We start from the raw sequence: 23,546 nt of genomic DNA, 5'->3' as shown, positions 1-23,546 counted from the left end.
AGGGTAAAAATCATCAGTTTAGTGAAAATTCAAAATAATTTGATTTGATTCTATGCACTTTTCGCTTTTCGAAAATCGTTTGAGAAAAATGTTCCGAACTATGCTAAATATCGTAGAGAATTCCACAATTTGGCCCTTCTAAACGGCAGAAATGAATCCTGTACCGCATCTTGATAGTTTCTTTTAAAGAAATATCCAAATCCGAAATGAGATAATCGACTTAAAAAATCTTAAAAATTCTAATAGTGAAAAGGAAGAAAGTTTCACAATTCACACAATCGATCAACTATCATTCCGAATTCGAAGCTATAAAGAAATCGTGTCAGTTTTATTCGACATCCAGTTATGTCTCTGATATTACACACCCGTACTTTTTTCTGCGCTATTGCTTCTTAGAGCCGCAGTAAAGATTCGATTTTACCACAATTCGTTCATTGAAAGTAGAGTAATTCGCAAAATAATATTGCGACTCTACTAATGAGATGACTATTGGTGCAATGGCTCATATTTTACTCTGAATTTACAAATTCTATCTATCACAAATCTCGGTTCATATTTCCAAAGGGCGTATAAACAAGTGACAATTTCTCTTTGTTTACTTTCTCTTCTATTAATTACCAAGCGGTATCCACGTTTATCACTCAACTCTTTGCATGAAATGATACCCGAAACTTTCGACTTTCAAACAGAATATTGATATCAAAGAAAATCTTTTTAATCCCATCAAAATAATCGAAAGAGAGTGATTAAAGAGAAACTGTCACTTGCTTATACGCCCTAATGAAAAATAAACCGAGAAATGGTAAAATATTATTAGTAATAAAATTTGGTACTTTTTCCGTTATAAGGGCGCAAAGAAAAATATGCCAAATCTTGCTTCCGCTGGTTCCAAATTAAAGTAAATATACCTTCCTGAAACATTTCATTTAAAGCAAATCGTAATAGATTTTTTTTTCCTGCACTCGGATAACGGAGAAGTACGTAAAATTATTTGTTGGCAACTCTGCCCTTGAAGAAAGCAAAACAGAACTCACAAAAAGTTCATCCACGATGGGGATGTTAGACGTTTAGCACGTTTAACACACAACGTCCGAAAAGTTTGAATTCGCTGTCTGCTCAAATGGGATTGCGAAATCACATGCCAACAACTATTTCGAATTTCAGGATAAGGATAATAGGCCGAGTATTATCGAACATTTTCGATTTAATCCAAGGCTTTGGTGTACGTTTTGAAGAATTTTTTAAGCATGACGCATATTTTGCGCATTGGTGTATTCTTTAAGGTCTTTTCAAACCTTCCCGATCCGGTTCAGTGCCGCAAGCTTGCATCAAAGTTTTGGTAGATTATAAAAAAAAGAAAATGCCGGCACCACGGGACATTCGGAATTTGCTTTAGCATACAAAACCAAACTTCATATTTCTCTCTCGATTGAATGTGTCTTTGTAATTGCATTTCCCATTCGGATTTATAGTTTCTATAGTGATTCTTTTCGCTGTTTCCGTTTATTTTATATATTTTTTGTTAAGATTCATATGACCAGTTATACTCCTAACATATATTTGTTCAGTGTAGAAATTTTGTGTTATTTGTTCTGTTATATGTTACCAAGCTTCTCTATTCTTTTTCTACAGCTTACTGATATAATTGTTTTCATTTTTTGTATCTGTGGGTGCGGTTTTCTTCCTGTCAGGTGTGTTTGTGTGTTGTGTTCATGTGTGTTGGAGGGGTACAATTAAAATTGCAGTGCCTTAGCTATTGTAGCTTCATTTGTAGGGGATACTGACTGTCGACCCAATAGCATAAACGCTTCCTAACAACAGCACACCATTCTATGAGCTACTAAAGATATATACGTATGTCATACTCATCGCTAAATAGCATATTTGGTGATGATATTATGGCTGCACAATCTCACTACTGCTGCTTACGGTGATTGTTTCACGTTTAAATACATAGAGTTTAGAGTTTGTTCAGAGGATAAAGTACGGTCATCGTTGACCAGTGTCAATCAGCAATCAATTTTGTAATTCCTCTGATTAGGGATGTGTTACTTTTTAACAAGGATTCAAATTTGTTATCCGGTGAAATGGTAGATCTTATTACGCGAGATAAACTGGGAAAATACTGATTATTCGAACTACCGGTTGCGGTACTTTGATTGTTCAAACTATTCGAAACAAGAATGGAAGCTATAAATAAAAAGGGATAAGGTACGGTTTTGTAAATTCAACATAACTAATTAGTAAACGCTTGAACTCTGAATGTGTTATTTATAAATGGAAAATAACAGATAAAAAAAATTTAAAAGGTTTCATACTTTTAACAATTTTGATACAATATATTTAAAACAGAATAAAACAGAAACAGTACTTTGTTAGTATATTAAACAAGCATGATGGTACGCCATTTTGCTCAGACTAAAAAGTTTTCCTACTTTGAATACCACAATTCAACAATCCTTCGCTTCTGCGCTCAGCACAAAATTACAAATCTATTTACAACCACACGTGCAAAAACTCCTCAAAATGCTTGATTTTAATTTTATCACGAAACACGCACTTTTCACTAGATGCCTGTCTCAGTTCCACCCTAACTGCTGTCAAACTGGTTTCAATGTTTCGAACTTATGTCGTTTTCGCAAGAAGCCAAAACTAACCTAGTTCTAACAAAAACTTCGGTCCACACGTTTATTTGAAGTAAATTTTAAACCTAGTTCCAATGTCATTGAAATGAAATTCGAGTCAGTTTCGAATCTCATTCTTATATCTGGTTTGGGCACACCTCCAACGCTATGTACGAATTTAATGTCATTGAAATGGTTTGTTTGAAGAAAATAACCTAAACCAGTTCCGAAGTTTTCAAGCGAAAATGACAAGTCAGCTTGTGACATTTCGATATTTAATGAGTGAGTCATTCTACTATCAGTTTGACAGTCAGTTCCATAATGTTCAATTCAAATTTGTCTAAGTTTCAACTATTGATATCTTCAATATATTTAGTGTTGATCATCAATTCTGAGATTTTCAGATCAACTTGTGATTCGTTCACTGATTGCGAAACGTTTATCTCGTCATTGCTACCAAAGAGAGCTCAGGCGAAAGAGTTCAATTTGTTCTTTCCTAGTTTTTGTTTAGCAAATCTGTACTCGTCATCTTGTCTGGAATTTGATTCAAAATTCAGTATGATTTCCAAACCCAAGTAACAATTCGAATGCCTTATGGTTTTGATTATAATTTATAGGAGTTTTGTAATTGATTTTTCAATTACTACCTGTTTTATGACAACTATAATAAGTGCCTCTTTTGAGAAGTAATATCATAGTTTTTAAAGCTTCTTTAAAACCCTTTACCTAGACTAATAACTTGGCTGAAAATAAAACAATTTGCACTAGAATAAAACCATGCAAACCCTCTTAATATTGCTTTCAATAATTTTCTTTAAAACATTATTGTCAGTAAAATTCTTTCATAAATCTAGTCTTGTGTGTGTGCGTGTTCATTGGATGACAGTTTCACTCAGAGCAATTTTGAGGGTTCTAAAGTACATTTATGACACATTTGTTGTGGACTATTTGATTTATTGCATCTTACGTTAAGTGTAATTTGCATTAAAGAAAATTTCATGGCCGCCATTATGATGTTTTTTGCCGTAACTTTTATTGACATCAAATAAAATTCGAAATGCAAAAAAGAGGGAAATATGATGGACTTTAATGATTCATTTTCAGGACGTATGCACAAGTTTTAACGCCACGAAACAGTTTTATACAAAAATGACGATGAATCACAGAAAATAATGCTCATAAATTATGAAGACTTTCGCAAAAACCGCATTTATTTCAAGGCGATTAGTTATAATTCATATTTTTATCCATACATTCACGATAAAAATAGAAGCGCATGAAATTTCTACGTTCGGGAAAAGCCTCAAACTCGTAAATAAAATCTAATAAATTCTTACTGATTGCATTCAAAGCAGACATGACAAACACATAGTCAAGAAAAATATGACTAAAACGAAAGTTTATTCATAGCGGGATTCATTCCATCCGAATAAATTTAATGTTGATCGTAAAGCTGGTTTCAAAATTTTCTTGAATTTGGAGTTTTAACGCAGGTTTATGCTGATTCTTCACTTTGCTTTATAAACCTTATGAAGAATGGTCCACTTGGCAGGAACATGTTCTTATAGAGGTTTTCAGTAGGCTTTCGTGGAGTTTAAAGTTTTAATGCAAGATTTATTATGTAGCATTGAAGACAGCTACAAGTATTTATTAATATTAAAAATGTTACTTGGGAATGGACTCCGAACCAGATACAACAACGGATTCCGACTTCAGATCATTTGGATTGAACTGAAATTTTATTATTCGAATTTTTTTTATGCACGTTGGCGAGATTGAATAATCGATTCACGTTGAAACAATGCAATGCGGTCTTAGGGTAACAGAGGTATTTTGGCCCACTTTAGGATTGATTTTATTTTGGCCCACTTTGAATAAATATCCACCAAATGTTGTAATATCTTTGAAAAACCCTTCCGCAATGGATAATTTAATGTGATTAGCTTCAAATTTATGCAACATCAGTTACTTAACATCAATAAAATCCGATAAAATCGATAAAGTTTGTTAGGTGGGCCAAAATATATGAAGTGGCCAAAATACCTCTGTTACCCTATTCTTCATAACTTTTAGAACATTAGCAAAAATCGGTGAATACAAATATTTATGCCGCATACGTTGAATATCTGTAAAAGTGGCATCCCTGATTGTACCTTTAACCAGACCCTGCCAGCTTGGAACGAAATCAATCTTCAGTTCAACAACGGCCACGATGTAAAATACCCTGGTGATCTCGTTTTTCTATGTATTAGTGTTGTCATTTAATTTTGGAATAACAGAGACGTGAAGAAGAAAAAACATAAACAAATGACGTTCCGGGTGTTGCTTTTAGGAAAATATTTAGAGTTAGTTCTGTTTGCGAATCTATGGGTGATGGGATTCCGCAAATACTATTTGGACAGCGATTAAAAATCGGACTAGGTTTTATGCCGTCTCCCGGGGTCCTTTTTTTAGCGGGGTGGATTAAATAATATCTCGGTTGATTTTTCAATAGGGCGTATAAGCAAGTGACAGTTTCTCTTTAATCACTCTCTCTTTCGATTATTGTGATGTGATTAAAAAGATTTTCTTTGATATCACTATTCTGTTTGAAAGTCGAAAGTTGCGGGTATCATTTCATGCAGAGTTGAGTGATAAACGTGGAAACCGCTTGGTAATTAATGGAAGAAAAAGTAAACAAAGAGAAACTTGCTTACACGCCCTTTTGAAAAATTAACCGAGAATTATGTTGCTCCAGCGAAGTTCACTGTGAACCAATGGTAAGTAGACTGTCATGCGATATATTAATCACTCATAATTGTACAAAAATTCACTTCCTTGTAACGTTCAGTGTCAAACCCATTGACTCCTAAACATACATTATCAACTTAAAGCGCATACAGAAAGTGATATTCCATCGTAATGTGCTTCAATAGTGGAGGCAAGTCAAAGTATTCATTTATGTTGAAGTACGTGGTTCATAATATGTATAAAGTAACATGATTCTATCAGTTGATGTATAAGAAATGACAGCTCGGCAACGTCGCTGCGCTGGACTGTCCAGCGAATTGCAGATTGCAGCGACAATACAAACTCGATAATCGTTCGGTCAGGTACGACATTATTATTGTTGCTTTTCGATATCAGTAGTTTTAAGTACAATTCAAACGTCACCGTCACTGTCTCAGGAACGTCAGCGTCCATCAAAAATAGTTTAATATTTGCTTTACCGGAACGTTCAAACGTTACGGCCGTAACGGTGACGTGTGTGAATGTCTCCATTCGAAAGGATTCAACTAATTTTGACGGTGACGGTGACGGATGTTGACTGTGACGGACCGTCTGAATCGTACTTTATCCTGTACTATAATGAGATGATGTTTCGCTTGAATTCTACAGTCGTTTGTTTGTCATTTCCAGTGATTGCAAAAAGGACGGCGGACTGATATTATGAAGTAAAACGGAATTTTGCAGAACGCATAATTTGGGAAATGTTGAAAGAGGCATGTTATTTAAAAAAAGAACAGTGGTACTGCGATTCTAGTCTGCAAAGTAAACTGTAAACTGACAGGGCTTTATTAAAACGAGCCAACTGAAGAAATACAATGGGAAGAAGTTCTGTTCAAAAAAAGTAAACGACGAAACTTCTAGACAGCGTTGAAAATTTATTGATTGGTTATTGAAACAAATGGTTTTAAAGGTTGTAGTATTCGCTTAGATAAAAACTTGTCTTATCCAAATTGCATGGAATTTGGGAAATAGATTGTCATATTTGAACGAAGAAATTCAAGCACAAACACGATCAAATTTAATTGCAAAAATATGTTGGTTTATCAGAATGAATGAATTTAGCTGGAAATATGACGCAAAAGGATTAATATGGTAACACTATCTTGAATCTGAAAAACTGGAGAAATCTATTGAAGTACTCGATGCGGAAGTTGCCTACCATTTAATTAAACTGTTTTTCATATCAGAACTCCAGTGTACAGCTCGAATTGTGGCAAATAGAAGGACTATTAGAAACTCTTGTGAAATCCGAGGCTAAATAAACAAAAATAGCTAGAAATAAAATTTGAAAAGAAAACTCAAAACTCCACCGTTCGGCTATTGTCAGCGCACCGAATAAGTGTCAAATTGTCGTCTCAAAGAGGAAAACTAACGTCTGAACGTAATTACAATAGCACCAGTTTGCCAATGTTAACTAAAATGCTTCTCATTCACCGCTGTTGTATGTAAGTTTCATTTTGTACTTTCGAAATCTCAAGCATATATTCATACGAATCGTTTGTTTGTTTGTTTTAGCTATTTACAATGCACACTGCCTTTCCGGCGACTGTTTGTCTTATACAAAAGCTGTTTGGGATCTAGATTTTAGTGTTCATCAAACTGGAAACAGGCCCTTCCTATCACTGCTTCAAAAGGTTAGTTTAAAAAAAAAACTTTGCAGGTTCAAACGCCATGAGACTTGGTGAAGCTTTAACAGAGAGCAAGTTTGTCCCATGAAAAAAAAACTGTATACTGAAAGCGCGAAATGGATAACGGAGTTTAAAACTAATCTTACAGTCTAAAAATAAACTATGAAGCTCAATCTATTGCAGGTTATCGGCAACGCCCCGTTAGTAACAATTTAGTAAATAATTATCGCACTGCGATAGGTTTTGCATTTTTGTTAACCAAAAAAAAAACTAATAAGCTGGATCATGTGTAGAAACATACAATACCTACGGCGTCGTCCCATCACAGAAATCGATTCTGCACTTTTCCCTTAGCCGGTAAAAAAAAACAATGTTCTGCAGAAGTCTTAAAAAAATACAATCACACTAATCTAGGATTAGTGTCAGAAAATGCTATTCCCCCCCTATTTCATTGCAAAAATAACACCAACCGAGTACGGCCGTTTTACTTCTTTCGCGCCTTCAGCGAATTGGTTGCCGAAGCAGAACCCTCCTGCGCTCCACCGGCGACCACCACCTTCGTCGTCCCGCACACCTTCCGATTCAACGAGCTGCTGCTGAACGTATTCCGTGTCAAGCTCGAGGTCGGTGTACTGGCCGCCGAGGTAATACTTTCGGTGCTTGCTCCCTTGGAGTCCCCGGTCCGTGAAACCCCACCGGTTGCCACGGGTATTCCACTGGCGGTGGTTCCTGCCGTGGTTCCTCCATTTTTCCGTAGTACCTTGCTACCCTTTTCGTCGAGTTTCTCCTTCTCAATCTTTGTACTACTGCGAGATCGTTTGTTACGCTTGGTGACACCACCACCACCGGCCAGGCTGGTCAGCTCCAGATTGATGTCACCGTTGTTGTTCTTAAGATCGTCTCCGCTCAGTGTGGGCTCGGTCGTTACAGCACCTGAAATCGATAGACAAAAATCGTACGGCCGAACATGTCGAAACTAGAATGGTACTAACCTCCGTTCCCATTCAGTTCGTCGGCTGCCGCCGCCGCCGCCGCCGTCGCCACTGCGGATGATATGGCACCGATCAGCTGTGGCGGTGCCGTCCCACCGCCAGAATTTCGGGTTCGCCGTGTCGTTGGTTTATTCAAGATCAACTGGATAGCCGAATCCGGATCGTCCTTCTTTCCGACCGTCCCAGCCGTTCCGCCTGCCGAGTTCTCAGCTGCCAAACTTGATCGCAACCGAGCCGAAGCAGGAATCTTCGAGCGGCCACGCTTGTAGGTGATGATATTCGGTATGTTAATATATTGATAGTGATGGTGGTAGCTGTCCAGGCTGTTATTCCGCACCGTTCGAACCGACGCTCTCGGCTTCACCTCGTCCTTGACGGTTAGCTTGATGACGGTCGATGGGGTGTTGCAGGTTGTCGTGGTGGTGATCGTCGTTGAGTTCGTTCCGGAAACGGGAGTCGGCCCCTGTTGTTGAGACTGGATCTGAGCTGCTTCGGCCAGGTTCTGCACGTTCTTTTTGTTCTTTTGTTGATTTGTTGAAACAGATCTGGGCGAAAAGAAGAGAGATAGGATTTATGAAGTAGCCTAAAGAGCCAAGACAACTTACCTCTTACTGAACAACCGATTGTTCTGCCTTGTGGAGCACGGTATCAAGAGATTTGACACGTAGCATCCTGCTCCTCCTCTGGACGTATTTGTTACTTGCGCTGTTGTGGTTTCCGTAGATTCTTCATTGCCATTGGCACTGCTGTTAGTGTTTGTGATGGTGCTGCTAGTAATAGATGTAGTGGTTGTTAGTTGATCCTTTCCGGTGCTACTGTCCTCTCCCGCAACTGCTCTGGCTCTAGTGTTGCTTGGAACCGTCGCCGACGGCACCGGTACCGTCTGGTGTCGGGTAGCAACCGAAGCAGGTGCTCCTCCGGATGAATCCGATGGCACTGTGTTGTTGTTGCCGGACCGTAACGATGTCATCGACGCTCCGGATGGCTGTTTTGGGGGGTCCACCTCCGTCGCCACTGCTTCAGCGTTTGTCGTCGATGAGGAGGACGATGTTGGCGGTGTCAGAATTGCGGAATGGCGATTGCAGGATGAGGCGATTTGATTCAAGAGATTATTGGCTTGCACACTGGCAACACTGATTGCAGCAGCAGCGATTCGATCACTGTTGTTGTTGATGATGTTGTTCGAGATGACATTGTTGTTGTGGTTGTTGTTGTTGTTGTTCGGATTAATAGCGGTAGTATTGCGGAATGGTTGAGATTTAGCACGAGTGTGATGATGATGATAGTGGTGATGATGATGGTGATAGTGTTGATGCAGTTGGTTCAGATTGAACCGATTGTTAGTGGGCGGTTCGTCGTGACTGTTCGGCATGACGACGTTAGAGGTGGAGTTTGTTTTTTGTTTGTTTGTACATTGATGAGCATTGTACAGTGAGTTACCAGTGAGAGACAGCCAAGTAATTGGTTTTATGGTGACGCAGCCAAGAGAATAATTGGAGAATGATACAAAATTACAGGATTAGTTGATAGTACTTTGCATGAGAAGATGATGAATGGTTGTACGACGATGAGTCCACGTTTGAAGTTTTAAATATTTGCACATTGAAGCAAACATGTGATCGATTAGGAATCAAGTCTTAGCAGTAAGCCGCATGGGATATAACTTCCAAGTTTAGTGTTTTTTTTTACTACGTCATACAACCATCCATCGACTGAAAAATATCACACTCAAGAACCGATAGAATCAACGGATTAACGGAAGTTATTAACTGATTATTAAACGCATGAAATTTAGACTACGGAAAGCGATGAGTGATTTTTGCGTTTGCTTTGGGACAAACTCTGTGGCTCAATCTGTATATAAACTCTACCAGAAATCCCAATTAGTTAGAAAAAAAAAAACAAAACGAAAGAGTGCAAAACAAGTTCCAAACCAACACCAATCTCACTCATCACCCGACCCGGCATTTGTGCTCCGAAAACCAAAAAAAAAAACCCTTTGTAAGCATTCCCAGTACCTCGCAAAACCAAAGGTATTTTACCTAAATGCAAAACTGAACTCACCACTGGGTAATGACGTTTGCCGATCGCGACGGTCTCCGCCGCATTGCCTTGATCTGGTTCAGTTTGTCGCCCTGGGTTTGCTGCGACTGTTCCAGTGAAATCAACCGGCTGGTGCGGACGGTTTTCGACCGCCGCGTTACCGGAATGGTTGCACATTTCTGATCCAAACTTAGTGGCGCAGAATCAACCACATCGACCGACAGTCTGGTGGTTGTTCCACCGTCGAAATTATTGTTCAGTGCATTGTTTTGCTCTTCTTCGTCGTTCAGTCGCATCGTGTCCACTTTATGGGAGATCCCCCGCACACGTTCCTTCAGTAGCATCTGTCCCCGACAGGTGCTGCTGCTGCTGCTGCTATGATCGGGAACTTTACTCGTTACCACCGGAGTGGCCGTTGTGGACGAAGTCGCCGACGAGGCAGATGACGAAGAACCGGACGATGTTGATAGACCTCCGCGGACGGTTTCGGTGCAGGGTTGTTGTTTTCCCTTCCGATCCGAATACTGTTTAACACTGTAAATACCGTACTCATGCTTGATCGGCTTGCCGACGGCGTGCCGCTTGCGATACGCGTTTCCTTCGTTCATCAGAAATGCTTCCTTGCTCAGCATCCACTGCTGCTGATGTCCGATGACGGAACCTGGACGGCACAGCCGCAACCAGGCAATCGCTTCCAGCGCGTTGAAATTGTAGTGCTTGATGAGATAGGCTCCGATTAGGGTTCCCGTTCGTCCGAGACCAGCTGAAAAGATAGCACTCCGATTATGACAAACGGAACTCTTTCCCCGTTTCTCTAGACACTACTTACCTTTACAGTGAACCGCTATCGCTCCCTCCGTCTGCTCGCAGATCGTCAAAAACTTCTTCAATATGGCATCATTCGGTGTACTACCGTCGACGAAGAACAGATCATGGTGGGTAAAACCAGCCACCGTAAACCTAGCGGCATCGTAAATTTTCACGTTCAATCGAATAATCGTCGTCACGTTGTACTTCCTAAAGTACTCGAAGTACGTCTCGGGAGCATGAATCGGATAGCCATTGTCAAGCCGGGACTTGCTGTGTGGTCCACAGAATGCTAAAAACTTATCCGGCACGATCCAATTGAAGTCTCCGTTCTCCACCCGTTCGTAGTATTCGTACTGTTGCGAATCGAAATCCGCAAAGTTGAAGAAGCCCGCTTCCAGGGCTTTCGCTACCGCATGAATACAATCGTACAGCGATATTCGGTAGCCGGAGTACACGTACGAGGCATCGCAGAATTTCGTGTAGGTCAACACGTTACATCCGCTGGTCAGCGGTTTCAGGGCCTCGTCCGGGGTCCGTTTCAGATAGATCACCGAGTACGCCCCGATCAGGTAGGCCGCATTCAACCGCTTCGACGCATCCATCGAGGTGTAGTGTACGATCTTTTTGCGCGCATGCTGTGCCGAGCGAAGCTTCTCGTTCAGCAGATGACAGTACCGATACAGCATGCAGATATTCAACGGGCCGAAATCATTGTAGAAGTTCTCGTACACCAACTCGTCGTCGATCGTGAAGTAGTGCGTGTTGGAGGTGCCTCTCGGTTTGAAGTCTTTCTTGAATGCCACGAAGTACAGTCGATCTGTGTGAGGGGTGGAGAATCGAATGAGCGATTTAATAACTGGAAATTCCAAATTCTTTCGATTCAATCCTAAATTCATTCTCTAATTTGGACACGTATTATTACGAGAATACCATTTTCAAAAAAACAAAAGATAGTACAATTGTTCAGAGATGCTCATTTCGAAAACTCTCTCAAATGGGTTCAAAAAGTCATAGGGTAAGGGCTCCCTATTTCATCTCATTTGTAAGGACGTTACCTTAAAAATTTGATTTAGCCACTAAAATCACTACGATTTTTTCATATTTCTGCTTAATTTGCCTTGTTTCACATTGGGAATTGATTCACATTCCTTGGAAATTAAAATGAAAACTAAAAACACTTCTGATATGTTCACTACTGTGCTACTAATTTCATCTCAAATGTTTTATATTCATCCTATCGTTGGTCCTTTATTCATCCCATAAATTAGCAATGGCGACAGCAATCAAAATCAAAATTTTGCACTATTGCACCTTCAAATAGAATGCAGAACCAGAGATGCCATTTATACAGATTTATCTGTATTGTATAGATTTTTGCGTTCGCATACTGATTCTAAATTCAATACAGATTTGTGAAGGTTCATAAAAAGTGAGAAGTAAAAAGTTAGACTTTTCTCTCTGAGTATCTGTTAGCATTTGAATGAAGTACTTCTTTAAAAGTTTATTCATAAACGGACAAATCACATGTTAAAATGGAAATGGAAACAAAATATAAATCTCATTTAAATTTTTAGGCTCGGTCTTTGATTTGAAATGAACGTGAAAAATGTTTTGATGAATTTGTTTTGGGTTTTTCATTCTCTCCTGTTTTCAAACGAAGCTACAAATTGCTTTATTAAAAAATGTTTGAATTGTAAATTTGGTTATCAAAGGAAGATTAATTGTTCGCATAAATCTCAGGCATAGGAGATAGTAATAAATTGTCAGCTGTTTCCATCTCAACGTATTCATCGCCATATGTCACTTTTATCGATGAAACATTCGTAAAACAATCTGATCTTTTCCATTTAGAAAATGTAACTTAAAAAAAAAATTAGTTTTTATATTTCATTAAAATTCCTACCACAGACTAACAGACACGACAGTATGAGTTAATTCTTATAAAAATCATTTTTAGTGATGCACTGGTTCCACCTATATTGTACTGCGCGAACTATTTACTATCTGTACACCCCTTATGTTATGTAAAAGTTTTTTACTAGTTGGTTTCCCCTCGTTTGTAAACACCGATCAGCTGCTTGCAGGGTTGCCAGATTTCATCAAAATATTTGATAATGAATCGTCACAATAAATTATTGGATTACGTTGATAATATATTTAACTTTTTTAGCGATGTTGGAAGGTAAACATTTATTTTACTCAACGTTGTTCATCTAGACTATTTATGATTGAGTTGGTAATTATCACCCGAAATTAAGTGACGGCAGACCAGAAGAAAGTAAATATTGTAACAAAACGGGTTCGATTTTGTATTGCGTTGTAGGATGAGAAGTAGGCACAATTCTGTATATAGTTTTGGAAATATGTAATTAATCTGTATCCTGCATGAAATTCGCATGGAGGTATACAAATCAATACAGTACAGGTAATTCTGTATGAATGGCAACTCGTTTGGTAAATGAAAAAAATAAACACAGTCGAGATGACAGACAGGATGTATTTGATAGGGTAACGTGGCGCCATCATGACATATGCGAGTACTGTCCCAACTAAAGGAATATTCGAAATGACCGTTTATATGGTTAAAGAATCTAATTTGAGTGTCCTGTCTGTTAGTCTGTGTTCCTATGGTTTGAAGTTTTTAAAATTTCTACGGTTTGAGTTTTTATATGAAAATATCTGGCATCTCTGTGCACAGCCGACGAAACACACACATTTAACAATGTTATGGTGACGTATAGCGGAAAGATCCCAGTGCTACTAGATTTGCCACAATGGTTATTTCATTAGTATTTAACATACTCTTTCTGGTAATATTCGAAGCCGAGACAATTTTATTGAAATATAAATATTAACAATATAATTGAACTAATGCCACGGATACCACAAAAAAAAACTAGATGATAATTTGAAGAAGAAAAACAATTTTTTTGTAACATTATTAGAAAACTTGGCAACTTTGCGAAACCAAGTGATATGAAAACAAAGCGCAATCAAGTGAACTAAGTGAAAAGTTTTTATCTCATGTATTTGAAGACTTTCAGAATTTCTGGCGTATGTCAAACCGTAGGAATTTTAATGAAATATAAAAACTAATTTTTTTAAGTTACATTTTCTAAATGGAAAAAGTTCAGATTGTTTTACGAATGTCCATCGATAAAAGTGACATATGGCGATGAATACGTTGAGATGGAAACAGCTGACAATTTATTACTATCTCCTATGCCTGAGATTTATGCGAACAATTAATCTTCCTTTGATAACCAAATTTACAATTCAAACATTTTTTAATAAAGCAATTTGTAGCTTCGTTTGAAAACAGGAGAGAATGAAAAACCCAAAACAAATTCATCAAAACATTTTTCACGTTCATTTCAAATCAAAGACCGAGCCTGAAAATTTAAATGAGATTTATATTTTGTCGTGAATACGACTTACTTTACAAGAATGGGCAGAATTTTATCACGAATATCTTTTGATGTACTTAACCCACCAACATATTTGCTGCTACAAGCTATCGGAAATATGATCAGGAATTTGTGATTAAATTTTCAACAGCGTGAGAAAACCATAAATAATCCAAAAACAAAAGTGTTCCCATTTGGGGGTTTGGTACCTCGTGGGTAGCCAGTTTGTGCGCAAAGTGCACATGACTTATTTCTAGTTTTTACGTTTCGTCTTCGACTCATCTAGTTTTTACGTTCCGTCTTCGAGCACTGACGAGTCGAAAACGAAACGTAAAAACTAGAAATAAGTCATGTGCACTTTGCACAAACTGGCTACCCACGAGGTACCAAACCCCCAAATGGGAACACTTTTGTTTTTGGATTATTTATGGTTTTCTCACGCTGTTGAAAATTTGGTGTGTTAGAATGTTTACTGTAACTAATCTGTACTTTAGTTTAGAAGAATCGTTACAAATTCTAGTAGTGAAATAAAGGAAAGCTTGCACAATTTACACAATCGATCAACTAATTGATATTCGAAAGTATTAAGAAAGTCAGTTTTATTTGTATTCACGACATTCAGTTATGCCTCTGACATTACACAACCGTACTTTTTTTTATCAGCATAAAGTTATTAAACAAAATCTGCCAATATGGCAACACTGTAACCGATACCTAAGATGACAAGAAGGGGGAGTAGGGATGTCGGAAATTTCGAATTACTCGATTATTTAAATATCGAGTATAATGTTGAAACTAATCGATTGAAATTTATTCGATTGTCTGGGTTATTATTCGATTACTCGATTATTCGTTCGTTTATTACTATGTGGTTTTTTTAAATTATTCGATTAGCTCAATAATCGAATATTAGTTTTTAGCTAATCGATTCAATATTACTCGATTATCTGGGTTATTAATCGATTACTCGACTAATCGATCGATATTACGACATCCCTAAGGGGGAGTCGGAAGGAAGAATAAGAAATCAGCGGAACACATCAGGGATGTCAGGTCCACAGATTAATCTGTGTTTCACAGATTTTGAATTTTCTGCACAGATTTTAAAAATGACACAGATTTTCACAGATTTCTGAAAATGATCACAGATTATTGAATAAATCACAGATTTTCACAGATTTTTGGAAATCGAGCACAGTTTAGCATTAAAAAGTACAGAGCGGTAGAGGCAAAAGGTACAGAGCGTGTTGGTAGTGAGACCGTTTTTTTTTTGCTCACCAAATTGATACGGAAAACGGTCACAGATTTTCACAGACTGGTTTTGGGTTTGATCACAGATTTTTGAAAAAATGACCTGGCATCCCTGGAACACATCTTTGTTTTCTATATCCCACATTATCGAAATGACGGAATGAGCAATGAATTCTTACTCGACTGCATGATTTTTTAGTGCTCGATCGGTTCAGTGCTAGAATTTTCGCCTGAGTTGGCAGCTCGATCAACCTGATTGACAGTGACATTATAAATGTCATTGAATATTCGCTCATTTTATGAATGTGTTAGTGTGAAATTTAAGCGACTTAAGCCATTTCACTACACTCCAGCTAGAGGAATGGATGATGCTGACTAAGGTAGGCCGTTTTGTTAATTTCCAGCGAATTTCAATAGTTTATGTTGGGATTCTAAGAAGAACTAGTTATTTACTAGTTCTGTATATCCGAAAAACATGAAGATTTAAATTTGTATATTCAGTTATATAATGGTTTCGTTCAAAAATAAACTGAAAATCAGCACGAAAACGTGCAAAATCAGGAGAGAAGAAGAAGAAGACGAATTGACAATTCAGTCCGCATCTTCTCACTCAATTCCGAATGATTTCCGAATCAACCGGTTGTCGGCGAACCGGTTCATTCGGAATCGGTTGTTGCACTGGAGTTGGAATTGATTCGGAATCCATTATAATTTCCACATGAAATTCCGAATGAAAATTTCTCGCCAATTCGGAATTGATTCGGAATCCATTCGGAACTGATAATGTGGGATAGGGCTGCAAATTAGAAATTCAAGAGTAAAGACAAGTAGAGATGTGATCAGCTTTTGAACACTTACAGCTCAGTCAGTTTAGTTCCAATCAGTAATATTATTTCACCAATTGATTGGAAATATTTCTACGTATTGATTTGAATGTTCAATGAATTCCATGTATTCTCAATCATATATCATTGAATTGTTGATTAATACACAGAGAGGAATTGGCCTAGTTTGAAACAACTTATTGTATTGTTGAAATTCAAAGTCAAAATTCAAACCAATGATTTATATTAATCCAAATTATTAATTCAATAAGTTTCCAATCATTTAATATTATTGTTGTAATATTAAAAATGTTTGATTACACCAAAAAAATTGGTTATTTTAAATCATATTCAAAGTTGTACCAATCAAAATTCAGCTCGTTGGATGATACACATTTCAATTCAGTTCAATCTAAAATATCACTTTGAATCAACATATATATTGAGTAGAAATAACCTAAATTTTCGGTTAGGTAAATACCAACCTGACGATTAAGTCAAAACTAAATAGTTTTTCAGTTTGCTTCGGTTGCTTTCATCGTTAGCTCGCTTCTTCTCGGCTGTGTTTAGTTTTCGTTTCATCTCAGTTTTTATTCTTTTTGAAGTGATTTTATATTGTAAAAAGTGTGAACTGAACTGTGCAAAGGTGCATTCAAGTAACATTATACATGTTTTTCAAAAGCACCATATTAAAATGAAAAGAATCAAATGTACTGCCAAAGAGTCGAAGACATTAATAATGTTTCTTCCGTTGATTATAGGTCCTCTAGTGCCCGGAACAGATGCTGTATGGCAGCTTGCATGTGCTTTGGTAAAAATAGTTCACATCTTACTTTTGAGAGAAATTCTATTACCGTTGGTCAAAGAGCTAAAATCACTTATAACATATCATCATAATCAATATGTAAAACTATTCCAGGATACTCTCAAACCGAAACATCACAACATGGTACAGTACATGGTACACACATTGGTCAATGAGGTTTGAATCGAAACATAAAGAATTCAAAACGTATTGTAGAATTAACAGTAATCGTATAGATATGCGCTCAACCATAGCCATAAAATCCGGTTTTAAATTTGCATATGATTGTATAAGAAATAATTTCTCAACCTCGAAAATTACATACGACGAAAGTCAAATATATTTTAATCAATTCCGGTCTGAACAAGAGAAGTATAATAACTTTAATTCAGTTAATGTTAATGAAAAATCAATAATTTTTTGACTTAATTTTATAAATGTGGAATACTATATAAAAGAGGGTCGTTTTATAGTACAATATGCAGTGATACCATTGATATTTTCAAAATAACAGAAATATTTTTCAATAACGATAATGCGCTTTTGCTGCTCTGCGAGAAATATAAAATAAACAAATGTAACGAACAATTGCAATCGTATGAAATAAGCACTACAGCTAGACCAGTAGTAGTAAGTAACATAGAATACAATAATAGGCAATGTTATAGATCTACATAATTTAGAAAGGACCACTTATTAACGACTATGTAACTTCAAAACTTGAAGCAATGTACTTATGAGGAAAATACAAAAGAAAGAATAAAATTCATTTTATTTCCCTTAACCAAAATATAGCGTTCTACCTCAAAACTTCTCATTTCGTTCGAACAAACTTTTTCTTTGAATCAACAAGAAGTAATGATTGCACTCACTATTTTATTGCTCATTCAAAAAAAAAATCCCGGTATGTGTAATCCAAATTTTGTTTGAAATACGTTGTGAAGTTTGGTTGAGTTTACCTAAGAGTTTTCAGCTGTCAAACTGGAACAACCATAATTATAGTTGTTCCAAACGAATATTTGTTGAAAGTACCTTAAAATCGGAGCTAAGAACAACCTTGTACTCCAGTTTATTTCGAAGTTCATAGTCAGTCAAAGTAAATCAAAAACATGGTTGTGCAAATTTCAATGTAGGAATTCGATTGAAGTAACCTTCAATATGGTTGATAGTACCATAGATTTTTCTCCGTGTAGCTAGCAGTGTCCTATTAAACCTGTTAAAAATCTCCGGCTTACCGGATTTAGACGACGACTTTGAAAGAGTAAGCGATATATCAATGGGAAAGCATCGCTCCGATTATTCAATCGGTGCAAAAGCAAAGCTGTATAGAGCACACTATTCTATAAATGTAAGCGAAATTATGGTTAACGTTTCAATCCTACGTGTAGCATGTCAGAGGTAGTACGTTGACAGACAGCAAGACAGAAAGTGCTATAAAACGATTTGAAGCTTTAATTGGTACACGCTTAGAAAAAGTTACTCAAAGTTTGAGTAGTAGTTACTCATTTTCAAATGATACATGGAAACGTCAAAAATTGAGTAGTTATCATCAATGATATTGAGTAACTCCTACTCTAAATTTGAGTTTAACGCAAAATCTCTTTTTATAGTTACTATTCGCATTCGCGATAAGTCTAAAAGTTGTAATAACCATTTGTAGCAACAGGTTGTATTTTTTGTTAGTGAGACGCGTATTTCGAGGGTGAGTCGATCAACACAAACGGTGTTGTGTCTGCAAAAACCGGAATGATCAGCTTCGTGTTGTGCTTTAGAATGGAAACGATTATGCTCAAATGTCATTTATAAGGAATAAGTGTATGATTGGTGCCTGAGCATAACACACTACTCCAAGCGACCACCACTTGATATAGTATTGAGTTCAATTATTTAACATTTTAATACAATACACTCAGAAAAGGAGCAATTTTTTTGCAAATTTGGTATATGTGAAATAAAATTTCACACAAAATTTGAGTGATAGTTACTCTATTTTTGTACATGTACGAATAAAGTATTACTCAGTAAATGAGTAGATTTTACTCAAATATCGTTTCCAGTGGAAGAACTCAAATTTGAGTAACTTCGGAGTTACTCTAAATTAGAGTTGTTCCACTTTTTCTGTAGATGAGTGAGATCTTACTCATTTTTGAGTAACTATTTTTAAGCGTGTATGCTCTGATCTTGTGTCATGTAAGCTCGGATGAAATTCCATGTTATGTCGTTTCACCTGAGAAATTGACAACTAGCAAAGCAAAGTCTTGGCATTACATTCCTTCCGTGGAATTTGGCCTTTCTGTTTCAACTGACTTCGCAGCCGATTCTTAGCGTACAGAATCATTGCATGGCTAGTACTATGGATCCTACTGACACTAAGAATCCTTCCAGGTCGGGGCTCGAACATACGACAGCTGGCTTGTAAGACCAGCGTCCTGTGCATTGAACCGCCAACCCGGGACCGGGAAATTGACAACAAGCCTAGGGTAAATTTCGAGTGCTTAAGACTAATTTATATAAGTTGAACACGATTAAAAATTTAAAAAAATTTATCACTTCAACCGAAATTGCAGAATGGTAGTAATGATATAGAAAGTGACTAACGCTATAAAAATAACTGCGTGCATACAAAACTTGAACACAAGCTTGACGATGAGAAGCTTAAATATCGAAATCCGTATCGCTAGTATGTACAAAGATATAATTGCATACATTTGGAATATTTATGTAATTTCGTCGGCTACAAAACAGATACGAGTCAAGACAAACAGAGTCTATATTCTGCGTTCGCGTGTTCGGTGATGGTTCCTTATAAAAATCAATCTAAGCAAACTCTCGTGCAATTGCGGATTCAAAAGTGTGACGATTGATTGAACTGTTTGATTGAAAATGTCGATCGTTAGAAATTTTGGATGGCTTGTTCCACATAAATGGCTCGACCAACCCCATGGGGCTGATCCTTGTAGTTTTTAATCGATTTCTCTGTAATAGCCAAAGCATAAGGACTAACTGTTTTATTTGATCATCGTTCGCTAGTAGTTGGCAGAAATTACACAACGGGCGAGTCATTAAAGTAAACAAAATTAATCTTTCTATGTTTTTCCCCAAAGATCAAAACGAATAAGGAGTATATCGATAAGTAGTTAGCAACATTCAAACAGTTATTACTCTGAAATGGTTTAATTTTTTGCAGCGTGTTTTGCGGTGACATGTTTGTTTACATGTCAATAACAGCTGCGCAATCGATTGATTTCGGTACGGTTTATCATTTCAATGATGAGTCGAATTGGTCCGGAAACGCGAAAGAAAATTCTGCACACTTGGTGCTCAGAAAGTGGTGTCACGTACAACGAAGTACAGCAAGTTCAGGTCAAAATAAGAGCGCGAAAACTGTATAACCGGATTCTACAGAATAAAGACGGATGCATCCTGATCGACGACGAAACCTATATCAAGGAAGACTCTCGAGCGCTGCCCGGACCGCAATATTATACGAAATCGGTGTACCAACCCCTGGACGACGCTGGCGATGGAAAAGTTTAGGTAGAAGGTGTTGGTCTGGCAAGCAATTTGTACCTGTGGTTTGCGGTCGTCGATTTTCTTCACGAAGGGCACAATTAACGCCAAGGTGTACGAGGAAGGATGTTTGAAGAAGAGAATGCTGCCACTGTACAGAAAGCATAAGGCTCCTCCTCTCTTCTGGCCAGATTTGGCTTCAGCTTCAGCAACTCCGTTCTACAGTGGTTGTCAAAAATTATGTACAATTCGTGAAAAAGGATATCAACCCACCGAACTGCCCGGATCTTCGGCCAATTGAAAGGTATTGGGCAATTGTCAAGCGGCACTTTCGGAAGGAAGGTACAGTGTCCCAAAACATGCCACCAGGAAAGTCACAAAGTAACTGCAGAATTTAATGAAGAATGTCAAGTCCAAAGTGCAAGCGTTTCACAGAAACTAGGATTTTCTTCAATATAATCAGTGAAATGCATAAAAATGTAATTTTTCTACAATATATCGAAAACTGATGTCAAAATATGTTTTTTTATCGCTTTTTTATTCAATAATCAATGTTGCTAACTACTTTTCGATACACTACTTAGACATCAGCCGGACCGGTTCTTGCTCTGGAAGTACCGGAAATAGGGATCAACATTTCCAAAACTGAACACACTTCATTTTCTCAGAGGCAACTAACTAAAACGGATTTCTACAGACTTGGGTTCTAACGAAGGACAACAATGCAAAAAAACGTAAAAATTCTTCAAAAATTGACTCAAACTCGTTTCAATCTCGTCGATTCGGAAGAAGAATGCTCAGTTTTAGTACGTTTGTTGACGTTCAGATTTGGGAAAAGACAAACAAATCAAATTTTATTCAAGGATAATATACATTCTCGAGTAACTGGAATTTTTCGTTGTCAACCGAATCTCAAACCTATCCAAATATGTCAAAGCAAGGTAACGATTTTATTGCGATAAATTCTAAAACCGGCTAAGACTATCGGATTTCTTTCCTTATAGTTTCCTTATATTACATTTTGGTGGGGAAAGGGTTCCAATCAGCTTTTTACAGCCCTGTCCAAAATGTATTGCCCTCCCCGTTAATTTGTATCAGGCCGAATTAGCGCATGCGCGCCATATAAACGCCTCTTTCAATATGAGGAAATTACATTGTTACCCAGCAGTTTCTATTATTTCTTCATGTTGGTTTTCTTACCTTTGTTCATAGTTTGTATTCTGTTTTACCTTAATTCCAGTGTTCTATTCAGCTGTGATTCGTGTCTTTTGTTGTCATTTTTCACTCCGTACTTTTGCTGGCATGTTATGTTGCTTCCAATATTCCTTTCTAATTCTTTCAGCATTTTCGTATTTCTTGTTCCTCATCCAGTCATCCGTTTCCAAAACAAAAAAAAAATAAAAAAAATAAAAAAAAAATAAAAAAAAAATAAAAAAAAATAAAAACAAAAAAAAAAATAAAAATAAAAAAAATTAGTGTTTCATTGATCTTTGTAGGGCAGCTCATCATGGTTTGACGGATAAGAACTGAGGACATGCGTTTTTATTTAAATGATAATAACACTTGGGTTTAATAGTATTGCTACAGCATGTTCACATTTCGTTATCTTCGGTTGATTCTTGACAGTATATTACCATCCGCTCAGGCACTTTTGAACATCTGGTACACTGACTCGCAATCGAAATGTGTCACAACCAATTTGATACAACACACCCGAGGGAACGGTATAATGTATGTTGTACACACAAAAACACTTACATACACACAGGCACATACGCATACACACATGCATACATACCTACATGTATTCCACAAGCAAGCATCACAACATTGAGTTACTATTTCTATTCTAATAGATTCTAACTAAAATTTGTGTGCCAATAGTCATCTCATTAGTAGAGTCACCATGTTATTTTACCGATTACTCGACTTTCAATAAATTTATTGAGATAAAATCGAATACAAAATCTTTGCCTCGTCTGTAAGAAGCAATGGAACATAAAAGTAGTTCAGAAATGATTCAATACTGCTGTTTTAACGAACAAAAAAAAAAGCTCCAGATTTCATGTTATTCTTGAAATTAATCTATCAAACAGAGATAACAGATCTCACTCTAACTAATGGTTTTCGTACATGAAATGACTAATGGATTTGAGATGAATGGGGGTACCGTTACCCAATTTCTATCTCTTCTATTGGTCGATCGTTAGTCCTGAGCTGAAACGGTGGCCTTTATTACCGTTCTTGCATGCACTCACTCTTACATTTCATTCACACATCATCTCACCCATCAGGTCCCAAACGATACATCCACACAATATAAACTGGATGAACATCGTTTGACAGCTATCAGTGGTTTGCTCATTGGTTCGGTCATTATTATTTTATTATATTCTACAATATTCTATTTCATTCCACAGTATTCCATGGTACACAAACCACCAATAAACGTCAAAGATGGATTCGATTTACCGTTCATTTATTGTCATCGTGTGAAACCCAATTGGGATACGTTTACTCTACTTAATTTTCACTTCACACTGGTAATAAGGGCCGGTAGTATGAAAATAAAACATAAAAAAGAGCTCAGTTAAGCCCTACCGGCCTCTCCAACCCCGGATGTTGGAGCGTAATGCAATCAACATCTTATTCAAGTCGTTCCATATATTATTCATTTAATTCAATTATTAAACTAAAAACTGTAACGCATATCTTTATCAAATTGTAACGCTAATTGATTGTATGTGATGATGTTTGCAATACCGTCAAGCCCACCAACCAAAGGGAGGGGCTAAGACTATCGGATTTCTGATACCAAAACGAAACGATTTGTGACTCAACTATATCTACCGACTTGTTCCAGTTTTTCTATTGAAATGATAA

At 37.1% G+C, this 23,546-nt stretch overlaps 1 protein-coding gene across 3 annotated transcripts in view; it reads right to left on the bottom strand.

Moving 5' to 3' along the window:
• Window positions 1–1,415: 1,415 nt before the first annotated feature.
• LOC131425917 (mucin-5AC) overlaps window positions 1,416–23,546 on the bottom strand; it is a 37,712-nt gene continuing 15,581 nt past the window's right edge. For 2 of the 3 annotated variants that reach the window (XM_058588219.1, XM_058588220.1), the window contains 5 exons: window positions 10,886–11,683; window positions 10,078–10,819; window positions 8,619–9,374; window positions 8,014–8,558; window positions 1,416–7,954 (listed from right to left, as the gene is read on the bottom strand). In XM_058588219.1, the coding sequence (XP_058444202.1) occupies window positions 7,506–7,954; window positions 8,014–8,558; window positions 8,619–9,374; window positions 10,078–10,819; window positions 10,886–11,683 (3,290 nt within the window). In that variant the 3' untranslated portion in view covers window positions 1,416–7,505. The remainder of the gene's footprint in view (window positions 7,955–8,013; window positions 8,559–8,618; window positions 9,375–10,077; window positions 10,820–10,885; window positions 11,684–23,546) is intronic. The other variant, XM_058588221.1, reaches the window with a different exon arrangement.

This window comes from Malaya genurostris, chromosome 1 (assembly GCF_030247185.1).
Source record: "Malaya genurostris strain Urasoe2022 chromosome 1, Malgen_1.1, whole genome shotgun sequence".
NCBI classification, from domain to species: Eukaryota; Metazoa; Arthropoda; class Insecta; order Diptera; family Culicidae; genus Malaya; species Malaya genurostris.
Note: the sequence above shows the minus strand (reverse complement) of the source record. Positions and strands in the feature narration are given on the sequence as shown.